We start from the raw sequence: 15081 nt of genomic DNA, 5'->3' as shown, positions 1-15081 counted from the left end.
TAGGGCTGGTAAATCTACCAACCTATTTATATAATATCTTTCACCTTTTGTTGCAATTTTAATTGTTGGTATCTGCTGCTGCATTGCTGGGTTTCCCCTCACTATCACTAATCATTAATTTTATTTAACTCTGAAATATTTCTCTGATTCACTACACCGGAGCACACGTCTGTTTACCTCGGTTGCCCGGGCAGAACTGTTGGTTTGGTCTTATATATATGATTATTATGATTATACTATCATTATTTTGTATCTAGTTAATATCTGATAACTGTTATATAATATAAATATTGGGCTATCTCGAAAGTTCATTCCGATTTTTAAGGAAATTGCAAATGCAGCACATATAAATTTCGATATACGATTGAATTATATAAGTGCCATTTTGTTCCACAACCTTTCTCCATTTTTCACGCAACTTGAATATTCCATCCTACCAGAACTTCTCAAGTATTTCAGCCGAAAACTTCCCAATATAATTTTTTATGTTGACCAAAGAGTTAAAGCTTTTATCATTAAGGAAATATTGTAATGACTTAAAAAGTAAAAATCTGAGGGGGTAATGTCTGGTGAATATGATGAGTGGAGTAGCACATCCCAAACAAGTTCCAACAGCTTTTGTCAAGTAGTCAATGACACATGAGGCTGCGCATTGTCTGGACGAAACACAACATTCTTCCAATTCGCTGGTTGCCTGGACGTTTTCGTTCAATTACTGTCTTTAATTCGTCAAATTGCGAGCAATACTTCGTCAAATTTATCGTCTGGTTGTTTGGTAGAAGCTCATAATACAAGATTTCTTTCTAGTTCCATCAGACATAAAGCATGACTTTGTTCGGATGGAGACCGGCTTTTGGGGTGGCTAAAAATGATTCATTCCTCTTTCCCCAAGATCTTTTCCGCCTAACATTACTATAAATAATTCATTTTTCATTCCCCGTCACTACTTGCTTTAAAAATGGTGTCTCCCCGTTGCGTTTATAGAGCGAGCCGCAAATAGAAATACGATCCTTCGGATCTTTTTCCGTTAAATCGTGGGGAACCCATACATTAAAATGATTTATATAGTCAAGCTTCACAAAATTCTCGTGGATGGTGGATTTTGATATTTTTAATATTTCTGTTAATTCACATGTGGTATAGCATGAATTATTCTCGATCACTATTTTGATCTAATCTTCAGTGTGGAGGACTTACCCGGGGGTTCTTTATCTTCAAGATTGGAATCACCAGCTTTAAACCTAGCAAATCATTTCCGCACAATTCTTTCAACTATAGCGCCGTCACCATAAACAGCGCGTATCTTATTTGCTGCTTATGTTGCATTTCTGCCTTTTCGATAGAAGAAAAGCATCAAATGCCTATAACGCGCTTTGTTTCTTCCCATATTTAAGAGCGTATAAAACTAACAAAGATTAATGTATCCCAACCAAACTTCTTTCCAAAGATGCCTGAAACATCACCTTTTAGAATATATACACGTGTCATTTGTTTTCAGTCATTCTAATATATCCAGACCTGTCCTAATGCCACCTACCGAAAATCGGCACGAACTTTCCGATCAACCTAATATTTTTTCATTTTCACACAGAGAAAATTTACTATCTGACATAATTAAATGTTCAAAATTATCTATAAAAAATGACATCAACTTTTTATCAGAAAAACTTCAAGTTGCGACTTGCTTATTGCAAACAAATTATTGCTGTGGCTTTTTCAAAGGCTTGATATTGCACAAACTAAAAATGAATCAAAAATTTCAATATTCCGAAATCCAGTACGCTAATTTAGGATAATATATACGCTTGCTCGAATGAAAAATATCGAATGTTTATATTTAAAAATGTTCATTATATACCTTTTTCTACGGCGATTTCCCTAATTATCGAACCAATAAGCGAAATCGTGTTATAGAAATATTATGTTATATGGGAGATATCTGTATAACTATAACTTATAATTGAATAATATTTATTCTTCATTTTCAAGTATTCCATATAAAACATTCAAAAATTTATAATATTAAACAATATACATACATAAGTATATATATATACATATGTATATACTACATTACATATTAATATGGAAGTCAGTACAAAAATTTTTATTAAGAGGCTTCATTGCTTAGAGAAATGTCACAAAATTATAAATAATCAGTATAAAACTTTATCGAAATATATGAGTAACAGTGTAATTAAATCAAAAATATTGCATTACATATAAATACAAATTGAAAGCAATATTTAAGGATTACGTTGAAATTGACGGTACTTAGAGGTTATTCTCTGTAAAGCTTATTTCTCTCTCAAAAATGACAACGTCAAAAGAATTAAATTTAGCCAGAAAAAGTCTTGTAGCCTCGCTTGGTGAAAATGCAAAAGTGTAAGATATATTTTATTAGTTTAAGAAAAAAGTTATTATATACCCAACGCATTTGGAAAAATGTATTTTACATAACCTTCATTATAAATAGAATATTATATTTCAGAATTTTTTATCATTTTAAATGATTACAATTTTCTTATTTTTTTTGTTTTTTATATACAATATTTATAAATATTGAAGTATAATTCTTAAAAATCTTACATTGCTGACAGGTACTTTGAAAAGATGAAACTGTGGTTTCAAATGAAGGTATTTAATATTATTGTGATATTTTAATATTTAAAAATAGTTTATAATATCATTAATAATGTCATTCATAAAATATTATTATTTTAGACAACGAAAGAAGAATTTGATTGTGAAGCAAGAAATATCATGACAGAAGATCAAGTTCATCTTCATAATGAATTTCTTCTTTGTTTATTTAATAAAGTTAGAGGTTTAGCTGCTGCTACACCTACACGGAAATTAGATCGAGATAAAGCTATAAAAGAAAAGAGGCTAAGATTAAAACGCAAATATAGAACTGATAAATCGAATTTTGAGGTATGGAATTATAGTCAATTTATTTATTTATACATAAACTATAATCTCTTTTATATTTTATATTTAGCCCGCAGATATGTATGTTGAAGTATTAAGTCAAACTTCATCACCTGTTGGAGATGAACCTATTGGAGCAAATCGTTCTAGTGCTCAAGAACTTGTACTGCCAGATAGAACTTTTGTTTTAGCAAGATTAATGCTTGCAGCATGGGAAAATAATATGGATGGAGCAGAAGAAAGTACTGCACATATAGTTATAGCAGCTACACAGATTTTTTTAAAAAATATACTTACAGCAATATTTACAAGAAGAAAAGGGTATGCTGTTAGAGATGGTTCATTTATTTATAATATTGGAGAACCAGTACCTAGTTCATGGAAAAGAAATTCTACTCACATATTAAGATCATCAGACTACACTACAACAGAAATAATAGATCCTTATGGTCAAGTGCCTATGATAAAGCCAAATATTGAAGAAGCAGAGCAAGCTACAGCTTTTGCTTACGCATGTTCTCCACAAACTATTCCACCTTCGTTAAAACCTGTTAATACAGCTGATTTACAACATACACTAAAGGTTAGGGGAAGTAATTCATTGAAACTATCTAAATAATGCTTAATATTTTATGGTTTAATATCTGTTTTATTTCAAACAGATGTATAAAAATCTTGTTAGCAACCATACAATTTATGCAACTAATATGGAACGATTATTTACATATGTAACACATCTAACATGGGAAGACCTTGAAGTCAAGAGATTATCATGTCATCAACCTATTATAGATTAATTTATTTAATAGCCTAGATTATTTTTTAAAACAAGTGTTTTAAAACAAGATCGAAATAAGTTACTTATATTATTTATAACATTCTTTTATAAAATATACTTTGCTAATAAAGTAAATTTCAAATTAATTTCAAGTTTATAATTATATTCTTTCAATATTTTCTTTCCCTCTTCATAAATTTTTTCATTGGTGTTTATTCCATTGCCAGTGAACACAATTTTTTATTGTGTCACTAATAATATAGTATACTTGAAATCATTTACGTTGAAAAGCATGATGAAATGCTTGACTGTAAATACATTCATAATGAAAGTTTAACATATAATGCGAATAAAAATCAAATTAATTTGTTTTACAAGATTTTATTATTCTTTATTTTTAATTATATATATTCTTATGAAGTTTAACACACATATTTAGTCTTATGATTGATATGAGAAATATTTCGCATTATTCTTATTTACATTCTAATTTGAAATTTTCCGGCTTTGGTAATATATTTCACACCTTTGAATGGTTTATATTTTTCTCCGTACATATCTAATCGATTAACTTTTAAGCCAGAAACTGCCAACTGATTGATTGTAAAGTGAACCTAAAGTAAAATAATTGTTAAACTATATTACATATAATAGTAATACATATATATAATATATACATACATTAATTGCAGGATTAGATTCCATTATACTGGCAGAATTTTGAATAGTAATCTAAAAAATTAATTTTTTAAATTAGTTTTTAATTTATGCTTGTTTACTTACACCCCAAAAAATTATTTTATAATCGTATAATTATTTTACAGAGCCTCTTAAGTTCGGTAATTTGGAAACATCTATCCTTCCAACATCCCATAAGAGTATTTTGGTCACAGGATCAAATGAGTATTTTCCTTGATTTGGAGTTAATGTACAATTTAAAACTACTTTTGGCATAGGAATTTCTAATGTAACATTTTCTACCTAAAATATATATGTAGTAAAATTATATCAGTTTTTTACATTTCCAAATAAAAATATAAGAAAAATATAATGCACACAGTTCTGCCAATGGTTTGTTTTGGCCCAACAGTTATGTCTAATCTCCCACCTCCTAATTCCTTGAGACTAATATTATGTCTTACATATATTGGAATTGCCACAATACTTTGTGATCCTATGTGATAAGAAAGAAGACGAAAATTACCATCTGGTGGAATAAAGGAAAGTATTCGTTCTGACTGGGAAAAAAAAAATTCTATTAATGATGTAATTAATAAGTTTAAGCTTTTACTTGTTCTTACCTCCCATCTTTTAAATCTAACACAAGGATGAAAACTGACATCATCAAATAATCTGGGATTCATGAAAGAAAGTGTTAAATCTGGCATGCCACTTAATTTTATACAGCAGTCAATCTATAATTTAAACATATAATTATACAATATATTTATTGTATAAATATTTTTATCAATAAATAAATCAGTATTGATAATATTAGACAAAAAGCATACATAGCCTTGAATTTCTGCAAACACAGTTGCACCAGTTCTATCTATAATAGCATCAACTTCTTCTACAACATCAAAATATGCTTCATTATTTGTATATTTAACACCAGTACGCCTCCAAGGAACATTAGATAATTGTCCACTTGGTAATGTTGCACTAACACTATAATTTATATATACAATTAAATATATATATATATATCAATTTTTATATTTTGCCTCAAATATATAGTTAACGTACTTACTTAGATTTTCCTGTTACAGTATTTGCGATAGTTCTTAATATATTTGGTGGTTTAATAAGTTCCTTCAAAATATTAGATTCTGTAGCTAATGGGAAACCATTGTCCAACATTTCATCTAATAATTCATAGACAACCACATAGTTTTCTTTTATGATAGTTTCTGTACATTCACTAAAATAGTCTTCAAAAGTATCCACTACTCTGTGTAGAAATTCTATCACAAATAATGGTGGAACTATAAAATAAAAATAATATTTAAAATATATTTTACAATCAAAATAATTTATTAATCTCATATTGTGAATAAATACCTTCTGTCATGCATACCGCAACAAAAAACATATTACAACGATATATACTAATGAGATAATGATGAGGTGTAGCTATTACAGGTGGTGTGTCTTCAGGAGATAAAACTCTTCGCTGTTGATCAAAGAAGTAGTCACATAGTGACCGTGCCACTGCACTTTTCCAATGTTTTTCCATAAAAACATCTCTAAGGATAAACAGTATTTTAAGTTTATGAAACCCAGAATTGAAATTTTTTAATCATACATAAAATCTTTTGAAATATGTATAAAATACGATATATATATATATATATATATGTATATATACAGATTTAATAATATATATATATATATGATCATATGCAAGTTTCTAACCAAATACTTCTCAGATACTAAATATATATGTTTACCCACGATTTAATACTTACCCTGACGAGTTGATAATAAAAAGACTATGTATCATTTTTTTAAAGAAATTGTTCTGAACAGTCCACTGTTCAAGTTGTTTGTCAATTTTATTTTGGTATATTACATACACTTGACATATGGTTCTGTATTTATAAATTGTACTAACACTGATGCATGAACCTACATTTATTATCCTGCATTTGTACCAGAGAGGAAAATATAACGAAGATATACCTACAGATGCAGATATTTTTATTAGTGAAATTTTAACATAAATAATATAGTGTAAATGATAAAAAATATCATAATTATAGTAACAAGTAAATGTAACATTTGAAATATATGAAGTAATTACAACCTATAACATTTTGCTACATACGTGTCATTAATTATCTTTCATTTTCAATCTGTATTTTCAACACTCTTAACTTGATGATGGATGAAATTAAAAATTGGGAGGATATAGAAAATGATGGTAATTTATTCAACATTATGCGTTAAAATATGTATTAAAGCTATCTTTTTAAGTATATGCCTTTCAGAATTTTTTAAACAATTTTCTGATGGTGAATCCAAAAAAGGTGATATCAGTCAAATGTTATCAGTGGCACAACAGATAAATAAATTAGGACAAGGTGAATAAAAAAATTATTATATCTCTAACATAATGTTATGATATATTATAATATATAATATTTTTGATATAGCCATTGAAATATTGAATGCCGAATTACAGAAGCAAGTGTTAGCTAATCATGAAGATTTATTGTCACAAGCATCATGGGTAGAAAAGTTGGAAGGTGTGCTTTCAATAATGCAGTTACATGTTCAGGTACACATAAATACATTTATAAATATTGAAGGAAATAAATATTATTTTGAATAAAGTATAAATTTTTGTGTTTTAGAGCCTTTTATCAGCTGTAGAACGTTTACGTGGAAAAATTATTGATCCTTTTAATAGAATTGAAACTCAGACAATTGTTCTAGCAAGGCTTCATGAAACTTCTGATTTGCTACGGAGAGTAGCTAGAATGCAACATTTATCAAAACGTTTATGTTCTCAAATGACAAATAATATGCAAGGTCCAGATATCATAAAAGCTGCGAATAGCCTTCATGAACTTGGTATATTAATTTATTTTTAATTTTACATTTCATGAAATATATATATATAAGAAATATGATAATTGTTGTTTATAGAACAGTTGATGATGGATACAGATTTAAATGGATTAGATGTTATTGCTGATGATCAACAAGTTGTAAAATCTCATAGAACAACAGTACAGAGAATAGCAACTCATACTTTATCTCAAGGTTTACAAACAATGGATAGAGCTAAAGTATATAAGTACATATTATTCTTTTAGATACTATTATCTTTATAACTGTTAATTATAATTTACAACAAATAGGTTAGTACAGCTGTACAGGTATTTCAAAATTTGAGAGTTGTAAATGGAGCTATAGATAATGTCATAGATTCTGCCTTATCAGAGATTGAAAAAATTGCTTCAGAATCATTAGATGTAACTTTAACAACAAATCAAGACCTTGGAAAAAGAGCAGCACCTGGACGAGCTGCTATTCCTTCTCCAGGATCTTCTGGAAATTTGCGCACACGAATTTGGGAAAATCTTGAAAGACTTTTTCAAGATACTCTTTATACACACTGTTTACAAGTAATGTAACTGATGAATATTTGTTCTGTATCTTTCTTAAATCTATTTACTCATATTTTCAAACTATATACTATATTATTATCTTAGATTGAACTATTGCAAAGAATACTATTAGAACATCATGTAAAGGAATTGGATGAACTATCACAGAAATTTTGGAACAGAGTAAACACTCTGCTTTCTAAAGTATTAATTGAACGTGCACAAGGTAAAAATTATAATATTGAAATCTTCGTTCTGATAAAAACACCGCGTTTATGTTTTCAGGCTCATCATTTGTAAAACAAGCATTAGAAGGTGAATACCCAAAATTTTTGAGAATATTTCTAGATTTGAGAAAACGTCTGAAGGAACGATTACAGAGCATTAGTATTTACAAAATCAAGTAAATAGAAAGATATATAAAAAAGACGTTAAATAACTTATCTTATATGATACAAATAATATTTATATTCTTTCAGTCATAATGTATTATTACCATTTGAAAACGCATACTTATCTCGGTCAGTATCACGCCTATTAGATCCGGTACACACTATGTTTTCTGGGGAAGGATTACCTACACAGGATGAAATTGATAGTCTTATACGCACAGTAACAAAGTAAGTCAAGATAATAGATATATATCTTCATTTTTAATGCTGTCTAATAAATATCAATCCTTAATTTCTTTGTAGTGAATTAAGTGTGTCATTGGTTGATGATGGCCTTTCAACAGTAGTTGCTCGTAATGTAGGAAAAGCTATAAGACTCTTTTGCTTAAAATGTGAACAAGGATTACTTGTGGGTGGAGAAGCTAGTCAAGTAATTGATTCTCCAACCACTGTTCAGCAAACAAATGTGTCTCTTGCAAACCTACTTTATTATCTTTCTAGTCAAGTAACTCGTGTAATAGCAAATTTATCTGGTCTCCCACCTGAAGGAAATTCAGTAATTTCTGTAGCTCTTAAAGAAGTAGACGTATTAACAAAAAACATACTATCGCCATTGTTAACATCTGTTAGTGACGCAATTGAAAGTATTATTTTAACCATGCATGATGATGCAGAATTTCGAGAGTAAGTAAATACAATGTTCTGAAATTAAATATATCTTAAAATATATGTACTATATATGTATGCGTATTCTTCCTCTACAGTCTGAGTAGTCCTATAGGAAAAGAAATTAACTGCTCACTCTACATGCGCGAATTGCAAGGATTTATTTTACGTTCTGTAAATACATTTCTTATGCCATATAAAAATCAGGCAGTAGTTGCTGAATGGTAATTAAAAATATAATTACAACTTTTATAATGTATTTGCGACATAATGCTGAAATTAATCATATTTTTAGTTGTAAATCTGTTGCTTCACGGTGTATTGAACTTTTTGTAAGACATGCTTGCATATTAAGACCATTAACCGATTTTGGAAGAGCCAAACTCATTGTTGATTTTAGTCAGGTATGTTGTAATATATGTGTAGTGTCATGCTAAAATTTTATATTTAAGTTTCAATCTTTTATCTTTTTATTTTCATTTAGATAGAAATAGCTGTTGCTCCATTATGTAGAGGAGGGCAATTGGGATCATCAGAACAACAACAATATAGAACATTACGAGCATTAAAAGCACTGCTTCCACTTAGCCCGGATGATATCGTCCAGAAAGTTTTAGGAGGGGAAGGAGAATGTGGCATACCTTCCTCTCTTGTTCTTTTACATTTATTTTCTACCGCACCACCTGAATTAGTATCTCCACATCAAGTATGAGAATATATGTTCATATTATTATTCTGTAATGAAACTGAATTATCCTAAATTTAAAAAATTTTAGATTGGTACTAATTTGTTAATTACTATTAATATAGAGTACAAGTTGGTCTGTGGGTCGACTATCTCAGTGGATGGATAAACATCCAAATGAAAGAGATAGATTAGCTTTCTGTAGTGGACCACTGGAACGTTATCAGTTAACGGTCAGACAACAAAATCTTCCAACATTCCACCCACTATTTCCGTTAATGAAAAAATTAGCTAATTTAAATGAACATTAAAATTTGTAAAATTTTGTATTACACAAATGTATGTTTCCATATTTATAAAAGATAATATTTCATTCTACATGAATAATTTATTAATCAAATTTAGAACAAATAAATATACAAAAGTTCTTAATAAATACAATCATATTTTCAATAACGTATTAATTTTTGAATGTATATTGTTTTAGATATATAGATTCCAGCAATTAATGCAATGCTTAAACACATAGGCCAATTTATGTTACGTTTTTTTGGTCTGATATATGTTGCGGGTATACCAATATCGTTTTCTTTTTCAACCTATGTTAATAAAATATATTTTAATGTTTCCTCTTTAATGTATGTGCATTACCAGATATTTATATACTTACCCTTTTAGAAAGTGCTTTTATTTGCATAAGCTCGTTTTTTATAATACTAAGTGTTTCTTGTACCTTTTTAAGCTCTTGTTCATAATTAGATATACGTTCAGTAGTTAAATATATATCTCCACTATTTACCTTTAATAAGCTATTTTTAATATACCGAAAACTAGAACCAATAACAGCAATTTGTTTAGATAATATACCTAATGAGACTATACCATCATATAATCTGAAAACGAATATAAAATTACATTTTCATAATTCAGTGTTACAATAATTGCAGTTAATTAATTAATACATAATTGTATTATGAAGTAAACATACGTATAGGGTAACGATTTATTGATAGCACCAATACTTTGTATACTCCATTTTCTTCTATGAAATTTATGAAGACATTCTATAAATTGCATTCTATGTGCATTAATATCCAATCCTAAATGGATTAAGTCATTTTCAGTTAATGCTAAAAATGTTTTGAGATTTATTCCTTGGAAAATATGAGTATATTTTTCTAAATTCATCCCATACAAGATTGTATACACATCAGGATCTATAGTTTGATTGTCTATATTAACTAGTGATGGAAACATATGTTTCCACTCATACACTTTAAATATTTTATAAGTATTTATTGTTACTTCTTCATCGAGATTTAATAGCGATAAAATCTGTAATAATTAACATTATCTTGTATTTTATAATAGGATATTATAGTTTAACTTACCTTATCATATCCTTTCATAGAAGCTACATCATATACAGTTAGACCACTTAAGTCAGTTAATGTTACATCTGCTGCATTTTCTATTAATATTTTGACTACTTCTGGTTTATTAGCTATTGTTGCATACATCAATGCCTACAAATAATAAATAATTCATAGTTTTATTGTTATTATTGCAAATAACTATTAGTATTACTAAAAGAGTTTACAGTTTGTTTCCTATTGTCATATGCATTAATATTTTTTATATGTTTCACTAGTTCTATTATAAATTCGGGTTCTTGTGACATACAAGCATACATGAGAAGTGTTTGTCTGCAAAAATATTACTTAATAATTCTTAAAATAATTAATATATTAAAATATATATGTTGTAAATACCTTTGTTTATTGCTTGCATTTGGATTAGCACCTGCTTCAATTAATGTTGTTAAACATTTTATACGTTGTTCTGTTGTTTCTTTAATACAATTGCATAATGCCATTAATGGCGTATAGCCATCTAAAATATTACACCATCCATATAAGATTTCAAATTTTTCTCAAACATTTAATATATAACACAAAGTACAAAGTAAATACCTTTATGCTTATTAACATCAGCTCCATTGTCTATGAGATATTGAATGACTTTCATTTGCGCATTAAAAGCAGCATATAGAAGTGGAGTCCATCCATCACATAAAAACTTGTTTACATCATATGCTATATATTATAGTGAAATATACTTTTATATTAAAAATATTATTATTTTACAATATAAAATATAATTTATTAATATAAAATAATTACATTCAATATATTTGTTTACAATTTCAAACTTGCCCATTGTACATGCATTTATCATCTCACGTTCAATACTTTGTTCTTTATTATTATCCATATTTCTATCTTGATTAAATGTATTTATACTTTTTAATACTAAACTGTTTTGAACACAATACCAAGTTGTTCTTGTTTGCTGTACAAAATATAAAACTTTTAGTTTTTCATTGATAAAATAAAAAAAATTTATTCTATACTGATAGAATTAAATAATTCCTTCTTCAATCTCTTTGATATTTTTAAAAAGATTAGTTTTTACTATTGCAATCAAATAGTAAAATATCGGCTCAAAATTATAGGTCATATATATATATATATACATATGTATACGTATTTATGTATGTATTTTCACCTTTTCCGAAAGAGAAAAATTTTCGTCACTTTTCACTTCGCTACTTGATATTTTAATATTTCTTGGGAGCACATTATTTCATTAAAATATATAAAATATAAAATTACAATATTTTTCTTTTTAGCCTTGTAAAATTTGAAAATGTTTTCCATTCAGCGCATGTGCTGTACCACGATCATGCATATAACAGATCTCGATATTCACTAGGGAAAACCGTCCAAAAATTGAGTCGTGTCTAGTCATGAAAAATCAACATGGACAGTCAATAAAATTGCATTTTTGCGAGACAGACGAAGGTGAGTAGAATGTCTTTGTTTCTGCCTCAAATATTCATAGCATATCACGTATGAGAAGAAAGAGAACCTTTTTACCTATCATATTGATTTTTCACATCTAGTCACGACTCAATTTTCGGACTGTTCTCCCTAGGCTTCGATATATGAGTCTCGAACCTGTCTGCATGATCGTGGGACAGACTGTACACTTTTTTTATCTAACATATTTTATAAAATTTAACAATAAAAAAAGGATATCAGAACATAGAATATATACAACAAAGATTCAAAACTTTCCATGAAATATTATTTTTAAATATAATTCTTTCAGTATGTAAAAATATTACCTCTGTTATATTACATGAAAACGAGAGCATATTCTTCCAATAATGAATTTTATAATTATGCTATATATACAATGACTTATTATTTTATACAAATGTCTATTAATGTGTATCATAATTGACCTTTGTATCATACTTGTATAAATAGTACACTGTAATTAAATACACATTGACTATTTTATAAATATTAAACATTTGTTTATAAAAGAGAGATCTATAGTAATATTTACTTATTTACATTTTCAAAATGACAAACTGTATAAAATTATGAAAACGATTAATTATTCAAAAATATATAAATAAGTATACAATAAACTTAATGAAACATAAAAAACTAACAAAGTAATAGGTATAATATTGAAAAATACTTAAAAATTATAATATATACATGTATTTAATATACATTATATATAAAATCTATTATTATATAAAATCTGCGTGTGGAGGAAGTAATGGGTTTGTATGTATCTGATTATATCTGCTATAATAGCAATACTATTTATTTTCATGTCTACAATACTAACCTGCAAGCATCAGTCTTCAATCTTTAGTCTTCAGACACCTGTCTGAGGGGTCAGTTGCAAATTCTTACGCGTTTACAAATCATATTATCAAGATTGCTTAACCTATACAAACGTCAGTATTTGGATATCTGCCAGTTATTTCAGTTGCAAATTTTTCTTTGCTCCTAATTTATATTGTTAAAATTATTAACTCTACAAAGATCTGTTATTGGACACCTGCCGCAAGGTTTGGTTGCAAGTTCTCCATTTAAAAATTACAATATTATCAAAATTGCAGTTTTATGTATGGTTGAAAATTTGGCTAACAGTAAGTAACAGTATAATATTTTGAAATAACTTTCATAACATTTTAATATAATTTTTATAATTAAAATAACATGTATACAATTATTTAAGTATATACTTTTAAAATTATATAATCTTATGTATTGCTAATAATAAGAGATATATATATTAGTAATATATTTCATCTTTTACAAATATTAAGAATTAAACGATTAAATGTATACTAAGAAATGTCCCAGTCTCGAGTTATCCCGAGAAAAATATACTGTGTTGAAATATTAAAATTCAAAATGAATAATCTTATAAATTTATACCGGTTGCCTTTGTAATGTATTTATATTTTAATAGATGCATCGGTCGGTACTCATCGCATTTGACTTTGATCACACGATTGTCAATGATAATACTGATATCGTGGCTCGAAAACTATTACCCAACGAAAAATTGCCAGACAGTGTAAAGGATCTATATCGTTCTAACGGTTGGACCACATACATGGGGAAGATATTTGAATTGCTTCACAATAATTCCATCGACATAAAACAAATCAAAACTGCTATTAATAACATACCTCCTGTACCGGGCATTGTTGATCTTCTACAAGAATTACATTCTCAAGGTTGTGAAATTATTATTATTAGCGATTCAAATACGTTATTTATTAGCGAATGGTTAAAAAGTAAAAATTTAAATTATGTTATTGCTGAAACATTTACAAATCCTGCGAAAATCGATAACGATGGGGTCATAAAACTAGACATGTATCACGTCCAAAATTCTTGTAAATTGAGTACTATCAATCTATGCAAGGGGCAAATTTTAGAAGATTATATTAAAAAAAGAAACGATGAAGGAGTACATTTTGATCGAATAGCATACGTTGGAGATGGCAAAAATGATTTGTGCCCGATCTTACGACTTTCCGAACGTGATGTTGCGTTTCCGCGAAAAGATTATACACTTATGAAGATGTTGAACCAGGCTGAAAATAACCAGATTCCAAAAATAAATGCACGTGTATTTCCATGGAGCGACGGTGTACAAATTTTAAAAATACTAGAAAAAGAAATTGGGTTTTCTCAAATTTCTTTATAATTCTAACGAAAATAAACAAAACATTTATTTATTCTTATCTAACTTTAATTATAACTAATAGGTAAAAATACTTATACTATTATCAATAATTATTATGTGATATAATAGTGATATTTCCAAGTCCCTTATAAAAATATATATATAAAATTTTCCCTTCTAAGTATATCGTTTACTCTAAAACAAATGTCAGGCGCATTCATGCATAAGATAAAATGATAATTGTAACAATGTATTTAGAAATTGAATTGTATTTAGTAAAATATTTGTATACACAATTTAATATAATATATTATTTTATGTAATTGCATATTCTATATGATGAAATAACATTAAACAATTTTTTATTAAAAAGTAGTATATATGTGAAATTTTATAATTACAGTTTATAAATTTGTATAGTTCAAAACTTACTTTTACATA

At 27.7% G+C, this 15081-nt stretch overlaps 5 protein-coding genes across 11 annotated transcripts; 3 read left to right on the top strand and 2 right to left on the bottom strand.

Moving 5' to 3' along the window:
- Positions 1-2074: 2074 nt before the first annotated feature.
- On the top strand, positions 2075-3855 carry LOC122568500 (transcriptional adapter 1-like). Its single transcript, XM_043728284.1, has 5 exons — positions 2075-2385; positions 2601-2637; positions 2725-2934; positions 3002-3514; positions 3594-3855. The coding sequence occupies exons 1-5, from the start codon at positions 2315-2317 to the stop codon at positions 3726-3728; spliced, it is 966 nt and encodes a 321-aa protein (XP_043584219.1). The 5' UTR covers positions 2075-2314; the 3' UTR covers positions 3729-3855.
- Positions 3856-4063: 208 nt separating this feature from the next.
- LOC122568497 (AP-3 complex subunit mu-1) lies at positions 4064-6656 on the bottom strand. 2 transcript variants are annotated; one of them, XM_043728280.1, is made up of 10 exons: positions 6540-6656; positions 6181-6394; positions 5774-5958; positions 5463-5697; positions 5221-5380; positions 5011-5124; positions 4852-4947; positions 4532-4690; positions 4391-4441; positions 4064-4323 (listed from the first exon to the last, which is right to left on the bottom strand). In XM_043728280.1, the coding sequence occupies exons 1-10, from the start codon at positions 6544-6546 to the stop codon at positions 4189-4191; spliced, it is 1356 nt and encodes a 451-aa protein (XP_043584215.1). In that variant the 5' UTR covers positions 6547-6656; the 3' UTR covers positions 4064-4188. The 2 variants fall into 2 exon arrangements, with proteins under 2 accessions (XP_043584215.1, XP_043584214.1); XM_043728279.1 differs by having other exon boundaries at positions 4069-4323; positions 4768-4947; positions 6540-6651.
- Positions 6255-9972, top strand: LOC122568495 (conserved oligomeric Golgi complex subunit 5). Of its 2 annotated transcripts, none has more exons than XM_043728276.1 (14): positions 6255-6635; positions 6703-6795; positions 6868-6992; positions 7069-7288; positions 7364-7506; positions 7579-7845; positions 7933-8053; positions 8113-8230; positions 8307-8447; positions 8523-8903; positions 8984-9109; positions 9181-9289; positions 9370-9591; positions 9696-9972. In XM_043728276.1, the coding sequence occupies exons 1-14, from the start codon at positions 6593-6595 to the stop codon at positions 9879-9881; spliced, it is 2295 nt and encodes a 764-aa protein (XP_043584211.1). In that variant the 5' UTR covers positions 6255-6592; the 3' UTR covers positions 9882-9972. The 2 variants fall into 2 exon arrangements, with proteins under 2 accessions (XP_043584211.1, XP_043584212.1); XM_043728277.1 differs by having other exon boundaries at positions 6604-6635; positions 6897-6992.
- LOC122568498 (ankyrin repeat, SAM and basic leucine zipper domain-containing protein 1-like) lies at positions 9921-13410 on the bottom strand. 3 transcript variants are annotated; one of them, XM_043728283.1, is made up of 9 exons: positions 13282-13410; positions 11754-11922; positions 11544-11666; positions 11343-11463; positions 11171-11276; positions 10962-11096; positions 10559-10905; positions 10241-10463; positions 9921-10169 (listed from the first exon to the last, which is right to left on the bottom strand). In XM_043728283.1, exons 2-9 carry the CDS (start codon positions 11842-11844, stop codon positions 10020-10022), a joined length of 1296 nt encoding a protein of 431 aa, XP_043584218.1. In that variant the 5' UTR covers positions 11845-11922; positions 13282-13410; the 3' UTR covers positions 9921-10019. The 3 variants fall into 3 exon arrangements, with proteins under 3 accessions (XP_043584218.1, XP_043584216.1, XP_043584217.1); XM_043728281.1 differs by lacking the exon at positions 13282-13410 and adding an exon at positions 12761-12930; XM_043728282.1 differs by lacking the exon at positions 13282-13410 and adding an exon at positions 12139-12280.
- On the top strand, positions 12357-14968 carry LOC122568501 (pyridoxal phosphate phosphatase PHOSPHO2-like). Of its 3 annotated transcripts, XM_043728288.1 has the most exons (3): positions 13312-13588; positions 13915-14185; positions 14324-14968. In XM_043728288.1, exons 2-3 carry the CDS (start codon positions 13915-13917, stop codon positions 14659-14661), a joined length of 609 nt encoding a protein of 202 aa, XP_043584223.1. In that variant the 5' UTR covers positions 13312-13588; the 3' UTR covers positions 14662-14968. The 3 variants fall into 3 exon arrangements, with proteins under 3 accessions (XP_043584221.1, XP_043584223.1, XP_043584220.1); XM_043728286.1 differs by lacking the exon at positions 13312-13588 and adding an exon at positions 12357-12434 and having other exon boundaries at positions 13915-14968; XM_043728285.1 differs by having other exon boundaries at positions 13316-13588; positions 13915-14968.
- Positions 14969-15081: the final 113 nt, after the last annotated feature.

This window comes from Bombus pyrosoma, linkage group LG6 (genome assembly GCF_014825855.1).
Source record: "Bombus pyrosoma isolate SC7728 linkage group LG6, ASM1482585v1, whole genome shotgun sequence".
Classification (NCBI taxonomy): Eukaryota; Metazoa; Arthropoda; class Insecta; order Hymenoptera; family Apidae; genus Bombus; species Bombus pyrosoma.
This window is presented reverse-complemented; position numbering and strand designations above follow the sequence as displayed.

Coding starts and splice junctions, on each gene's coding strand:
- LOC122568497 (XM_043728279.1), bottom strand. Junction 5,698..5,773: donor TGCGGTATGCATGACAGAAG/GTATTTATTCAC, acceptor TTTATTTTATAG/TTCCACCATTATTTGTGATA. Junction 4,691..4,767: donor AACAAACCATTGGCAGAACT/GTGTGCATTATA, acceptor TATATATTTTAG/GTAGAAAATGTTACATTAGA.
- LOC122568498 (XM_043728281.1), bottom strand. CDS start 12,790: ATGCTCTCGTTTTCATGTAATATAACAGAG. Junction 11,097..11,170: donor ATGACAATAGGAAACAAACT/GTAAACTCTTTT, acceptor TATTATTTGTAG/GCATTGATGTATGCAACAAT. Junction 10,170..10,240: donor TAAAAGCACTTTCTAAAAGG/GTAAGTATATAA, acceptor TTATTAACATAG/GTTGAAAAAGAAAACGATAT.
- LOC122568500 (XM_043728284.1), top strand. CDS start 2,315: ATGACAACGTCAAAAGAATTAAATTTAGCCAGAAAAAGTCTTGTAGCC. Junction 2,386..2,600: donor CTTGGTGAAAATGCAAAAGT/GTAAGATATATT, acceptor CATTGCTGACAG/GTACTTTGAAAAGATGAAAC. Junction 2,935..3,001: donor CTGATAAATCGAATTTTGAG/GTATGGAATTAT, acceptor TTTTATATTTAG/CCCGCAGATATGTATGTTGA.
- LOC122568495 (XM_043728276.1), top strand. CDS start 6,593: ATGATGGATGAAATTAAAAATTGGGAGGATATAGAAAATGATG. Junction 8,448..8,522: donor CTTATACGCACAGTAACAAA/GTAAGTCAAGAT, acceptor ATTTCTTTGTAG/TGAATTAAGTGTGTCATTGG. Junction 8,904..8,983: donor GATGATGCAGAATTTCGAGA/GTAAGTAAATAC, acceptor CTTCCTCTACAG/TCTGAGTAGTCCTATAGGAA.
- LOC122568501 (XM_043728286.1), top strand. CDS start 13,915: ATGCATCGGTCGGTACTCATCGCATTTGACTTTGATCACACGATTGTC.